General features: G+C 40.9%; 1 protein-coding gene across 1 annotated transcript; it reads right to left on the bottom strand.

The window, feature by feature from the left end:
* Positions 1-909: 909 nt before the first annotated feature.
* On the bottom strand, positions 910-6,670 carry C1H18orf21 (chromosome 1 C18orf21 homolog). The gene is made up of 5 exons (XM_032118955.1): positions 6,582-6,670; positions 6,443-6,465; positions 5,520-5,719; positions 2,404-2,612; positions 910-2,004 (listed from the first exon to the last, which is right to left on the bottom strand). Exons 1-5 carry the CDS (start codon positions 6,653-6,655, stop codon positions 1,851-1,853), a joined length of 660 nt encoding a protein of 219 aa, XP_031974846.1. The 5' UTR covers positions 6,656-6,670; the 3' UTR covers positions 910-1,850.

Consider the following 6,670-nt stretch of genomic DNA (forward strand, 5'->3'; position numbering starts at 1 on the left):
TCTTCAAACACAAGCCACTAACATGGCCTGGCAGTGGTCTGGAGGGGAGCTCAGCAAGTCTTTCGAAGCCAACAGTTAGCCTTCAGTGTTCAATCAGATACAGGAAGGTAACATGTCCTGAAGGGAAGAATGCATGACACGCATAAATGTGTGTAATATATGTCTACATAGAAGCCTCTGATGTGTGGGTATGTATGTAAATACCTATATACATATAATGTATAGAGGTAAGTTTATACATATGCGTGTCTGTTTTTCAATACACCAATTCTGTGAAAGTCCAGTTAACAGGAAAAACAGACTCTATTAAAGGCTTAGGAATAATATAAGAGCACTGGAGATTATTTCTACCCAGCATTTTGAAGCTTGTAAAACAAGGAAAGGCACATACTGAATGACTTTTTCCCTTTTGTTCCCAGAATAAAGTCTAATAACAATCTTTTTTAACAATACATCTGGACATATCTGACAACTCTGGTAATTCCAAAGAAAAAAAGATGTTTGGAGCATGACAAGGCTCCATCTCTGTTAACAAATAGTGTGCTGCAATGGTAACACTTGGTGTGCAGAGCGCCTGCAGCTCGGTGCCTACCACCCACAAAACACTTGGAGATGTGTAGTTTAGACAAGCTCTCCTGTGATCCTGTGGATAGACTGCCCATTAGCTTTCCCAGCACACTGGCTGTGTTCTCCGCTTTATGTCTTTTATCCCTTATCTCTAGTTTTATCCAAAAGGAATGCACTCTTGAGACCACAAGGTGTTGTGTAGGAAGCACTGTAAACAGAGACAACAGGGAAATGTGCTTTGATCTAACAAACACAATAATGTTGGGGCACCTTAAAACACAGCAGATGCCTGTGCTGGTTTCACATAAGCCTCATGGGAAGCACAGCAGTACCTAACATGAGTACTTTTAATAGGAAAATTTATTGCAATTTTTTTTTCCAAACACTTTTGTGCAACACATTTTCCATCAACAAAATGAAGTATTTTTCCAGAGGACTGGATTGTGAGTACAGGAACAGGTGAATTAATACCAAGTTCTACACTGGAAAAGGCAACACTAAGGTTTGTATTTTGATTAAAGAATGGCAGTTCATTTTATCCTACACAAACATAAGAGACAAAGAGCAGTGAACCCTTCAGTTATTGTGCAAGTGTACAGGGGATATAAAAAGATAACATGCCAATCTCTGAGACTCTAAGTACAGTTAACAAACTATTCTTCATTGCCCTGGACTGCTTCGCAGTCCACCAAGCTAGTTGCTGGTCATTAAGCAGTGTTCACTGAGTCTGAAGGCACTTAAACTATTTATTAAACTAGCAAAACCAAAAGAAAAATACAGACATTTAAGTCCAAGAAAGTAAATACTTTTAACTAACTGGCTCTCTTTTTCAGAGGGGAAGTGCGACACACCATTTGCAGAACTACCACTGCAGATTGTAAGCAGGACAGGCTATAACCGCAGTCCTGAATGGTGACTTTATACTGTCCTCTCTCATCTCTCTGCCAAAATTAAATTGAAAATCTTTAATCTTGACAATTAAATGGTCCTAGTGGGACCATCATCAGCAGGAAGCTGATAAATCCTGGCTTTTAATTCTTGGGGCATCAGAAACTGCAAAACATGTTCAAGATTCCCAAGCACATTAAACTGGCTATCTTCTCATCTCCCTCTGTAGACAATCACCCCCCCTTGGAAACAGAGCTTCCTTATAAAAAATATGGTCTATGCTTTCACAAAGTACAGGCTGTGAGCTTGAGTTTTAAAGAAATCACTTTGTTGATTTACTAAAACTGGAGCAATGTTTATTGCTGTAATCTTTATTACTTTGAAATAATATATAACTAAAGTAAAGTCAAGAAGGTTTTGAAATCTGCATTCTGGTTTTTCTCTTTTTCTTCTAGGTCGAGCATCCGTTTTAGCTTAGAGAAGTGAAATTTGGAGTTTCGGGGAGTCTTGGAAGCAGAGTTGGTTGCTGCCTGTCCAGATTCACGTGTCCTGAAAAACAGAAGGCTCAAATGTCTTAAAGGGGAGAAATCAGAATTAACATAAAGTAGCTGTAAAAGCATGCATATATAATTTGAGTGAATAATATTCAAGAGAAATAGTGTACTTTCATGTGCAAGTGAGCAGTCAGAAGTATAACTTTGTTACGCAAATTTTAAGACAAACATTTTGCATTAATGACACAAACGGGCATTCTTTGCACACAGTGGCTTTTCATGAGAATCTTTGATTTTAAAGGTTGGAAAGTTAAAATTGATGTCGTCAACCATACCAACTGAGAAATACACTTAGTTACTAATTTAAACTTTACTAAATGACTGATCTAAAATCAACAAGATGTAATACACTCTACTTGGCAAAGTGCTGCTTAAACAGGAAAGAAACAGGTACCTGGAAAGTGATGAGGGACTGCTCTCTTTAGATCCCAACCTACTGCAGCTTACAGGTGTCATTTTCTTTGCAGACTGAATTCTTACATCTGGTGTCTTCCAGCTAGATTTGATACCTGGAGTGCCACAATTTTGTGTTTTCGTTGCCAGAAAATCTCTGCTTTTACCATAATGTCTTGTTGTTTTGTTGCAAGATTTGCAAGTAACCAGCTATGGAGAGAAGAAAGGAAACACCAAGCTGCCTTTCAGTCTTCCCACCTTTGTTATAAAGCCATTAGAAGAATCATCCAAGCTGTTCTATAAATACTATGACACAAATTAAATATTTGCTTAAGTAAAACATGAGATACTAAAAAGTAACATAGACTTTATAACTAGTATTTTAATCCAGGCTTCTTAAGCTAAACACATCCTTTGGGTTTATCTAGAAATTACTCCAATTCCCTACCAACTAATTTCAGGAGACCCGTACCTCTGAATGTAATATTGTACAGTGAAATACAGAGAACAACCCTGTCAAAGACAGATGAAACAGCATCTGAACTGGGAAAATCATATTTTGAGTGTACAAGATTCGCTGAGTATACAAGAGTACTCCTATACATTGGGTATTTGGCTAAAAAATGTGACATTCTGGGTCATCTAAAGTCATTAGCATATTCTACCCCCAATGAAGTTACACTGCACACTTTTCAGGGAGTCTTGGGATAAAATATTTAAACTACTCTCAAACCCAGTCATCCATTTAACTAAAACCAGCAAGCCTCAGTGAACAAAGACGAGGCTTTGTATTAGGGCATAAGTACTTACTACAATAAGGAGAATGTTCTAAACAAAGGGCACTTTCTCTTCTCTCTACCTCTAGGCTGCAGGGAACTTCAGCAGCACCGTAAGCTGAGAGGTGCATCAGAACAGATCATGTCACACAGTCACAGAGACTGTCAGACATTACTGATATTCCTTACTGCCATGGCAACTACTCATAGTAAGAGATATGAGAGTAACACAGCCAGACAACTTTCTGAGGCACCAAACAGACTGACAGAAAGACAGTTGCGTGATGCTTCTGGTTAAAAAAACATACTCAGAAGACTGTCACAAAAATGTCTAAGCAGTTTTGAAAACATCTACACCAAATCATTCTTCATTTCAAAGTGCGTAAATTTAACTAAATGCAGACTGTTTAGTAAAACTTACATTAGAAATGCTAAAACATTTTTAGTTAAGTGTTTTGACTTCCTCTAGACACTATTTTGTCAGCCTAACGAACCAAAAAAAAAAGAAACAGCATTAACTTTTAGTGCTCAGGTACTGATGTATTTTTAGTTCTAAATGAAATTCAGGTGGGAAAGAAACTCAGCATCTCATGGTGACTTAGCACTGTGTGGAATATAAATGGAGGTGACCACTTTACAATGCAGGAATTACTGGATTAATCATAGCACTTCACAGCTAATTTCCATTCCCTGAAATGGATCAGCAGTTAACTCCAAAAATTTTTAAAGCCCTGAAACAGTCCCTATGTTTATATGTCTTTTTATGGCAGAAGCAATCTAAAATCAAGTTCTACTTGCTAAGAAAAGTCTCAGAGGTAAAACCTGCCATATTGTTGCCTGCTTTAATTTCCAACCACACTGGAATTTTCACTTTCACATGTCTCAGGTATTAGATTACCAGGATCTACATTGCTAATTTTGAAAGCTGCCAGTTGCTGACAGCATTTTAAAGACTTAAGACAAGAAACACTTAAATCATAATCCACAGGACAAATTCAAACTGAACACAAGTACAGCAAACTATAATTACATACCAGAGTTTAAACTGGGCCTATTTAAACTGAATTTTAAACTACTCATATGAATGCACAGTGTGTCCCTACAAACACTCTCCAGCTACACAGTAAGTCTAAGAGTCCATCATCATTTCATAGGACACTGCTCTGTTCATCAGTTGCTTAAAGAGAGGTTCTTAATGTACCCTCAACATTTGTGATCCCAGAAAAATAAACCAAAGATTTCAGCTTGCAGAATCACAGAACGTCTTGAGTTGGAAGGGACCCACAAGCATCATCAAATTCCAACTCCTGGCCCTGCAGAATCACACCTTATGCCTGAGAGTGTTGTCCCAATGCTTCTTGAACTCTGTCAGGTTGGTGCTGTGACCATTCCCCTGGGGAGCCTGTACCAGTGCCCAGCCCCTCTCTGGGTGAAGAACCTTTTCAGATGTCCTTTCTGAAGCTCAACTGTGATCTACAATCTGGGGAGAGTGCCTTTATGAAGCATCTTATTTTGCTCTGACACCTAAGAACCTTGGTGATATTTCCTCAGTTTAAATTTTTTTTTTATTGACTCTTTAATAATTTTTGGTTTCACAAAATTTACTCCTGAAACCACAAGAGTCTCATCAAAGAAAATGCCAAGTGTGCCAGCAACTGCTGGGCACAATAGGGTGCTGTCTCATTTATTCCAACAACCATTCACATAACCTGTTGTAAAAATAGTACATACCTTGGCAACACTAGATTAAATGTATACTATTATTCTTCCAATAGTAATTAAATGTCACATTCCTGAGTACTTTTAGAAAAATAACTGAAGTCTCAAGAAAAACATCAACTTGTTGAAATTACCTCTGTAGTTTAGTTTTGAAAGACTCCTTATAAACAGTAATATTCAGACAAATGTAAAAAATTCTATTAATAGAGATGGTAACAATAATCGGATGTATCTGTGAGAGTCTGGTGAAATACATGAAGTAAAGCTTGTGTCAAAATGTATCTGCTCAACAACTGATAAAATTGAAACAAAGGTAGTAAACTAGATGTTTGTGTAGCTTCTCTAACATGGGGTCGTGAGGTTTTTTTTGGAGAGAAAAGCTTACTGGTCTTGTCATTGTGTTCATGATCTATCTATTGTGGAAGGGAGATTTTAAAAATGTCATTTATGAACAGAAGTTATTCCAAAAAGAAAGGAACAGTCTTATGCTCGTGAAAAAGAAATGTGTGGGCTCCTCTTCTAAGAGAAAGGCTTCTGTATCTTCTTTTTTATGCCACTGAAATAGGGGCATGAAATTTACAGAAATATCATGTACTTGTCAGTTCCAAATAAATGTCCTTACCAGAATGCTTCTTGACTCCCTGTACTTTCTCAAAAGCTTCGTCTGTTTCATGTTAAGTTTATGGTTCTTTGCCTCTCGTTTAAGAACTTTCTCTATCTGTGGAGTCACTTTCATCTTTGGTTTGAGGCGTACCCGGTAGCTGTCAGGAACCAGGAACTGGAAGCAGTAAGGACATATTCTTTCTAATCCACGTTCATTAGCTACAGATAAATAAAGGCAAATGGATTAAATAACTACGTTTTATAAGCAAACTTGAAAATGGTGTGTTTCGATTTGAACATTACCTATACATGTTCTGTGTTTAAGATAACACTAGAACACAAGAGGAAGCTGAGCACCAGAATGTGGTCAGGCTAAGTTTATGCATGGCAAAAGTTTACACAATATGTAATTGTAGATTTTCCTGAAAAAATGCAATCCCTTGCTAAAAATCTTTAACAACGGAGGTTCACAATTCTGCAAGGAGCTCCATGTGGGCACGATCAGGGACACCAAAGCCTGTGCCCATTTTAAGTGTGAGAAGATGACAGGACCTCAGGCTGGGATGAAGAAACGCTTTGAGACAAATTTCAGACCTAATAAGATGCTCCTGCATCTGCCTCATTGGCTCCTGCTGCCAGAGCTGGACTCGGACGCCTCTCCCTAATCCCCCGAGGAACACCTGGCCCAGCTCCCTGGCGAGCTCGCCATTCCTGCCGGGAGCCCCGCAGCGCTGCCCTGCAGGGGCAGTGCAGGGGGAAGGGGAGAACGGAGGACAAGGGGGAGCCGGCATTCCCACGCTCCTGTCCTTCCGCAGCCTCCACGCGCTGCTCTCCCACCGCAGGAGCCTCCGCTGGAGCGCGCCGGGCTCAGGGGGGCCCTGCTCCGGAGCCCCTCTCCTCCGGCCCCGGTACCACCGCCTGCGCCCGGGGCCCCTCACTCGCCTCGGGAGTTGCGGAGCATCCACCTGCGCGGGAGAGAGGGAAAGCGTCACGGCGCGGCCGCGGGCACCGGGCGGGGACGCCCCACGCGTCACCGCCGGGCTCTCCCACCGCCCGTCCCCGCCCCGCCGCGCTTCCTTACAGCAGGAATCGCGCCTGTCCCGGGCAGGCCCCCGCCAGCCGCTCCGCCGCCGCCAGCAGCCGCCGCCGCCCCATGGCGCCGAGCGCCCG

The sequence above is a fragment of the Corvus moneduloides genome, chromosome 1 (assembly GCF_009650955.1).
Source record: "Corvus moneduloides isolate bCorMon1 chromosome 1, bCorMon1.pri, whole genome shotgun sequence".
In the NCBI taxonomy this organism is placed as follows: domain Eukaryota; kingdom Metazoa; phylum Chordata; class Aves; order Passeriformes; family Corvidae; genus Corvus; species Corvus moneduloides.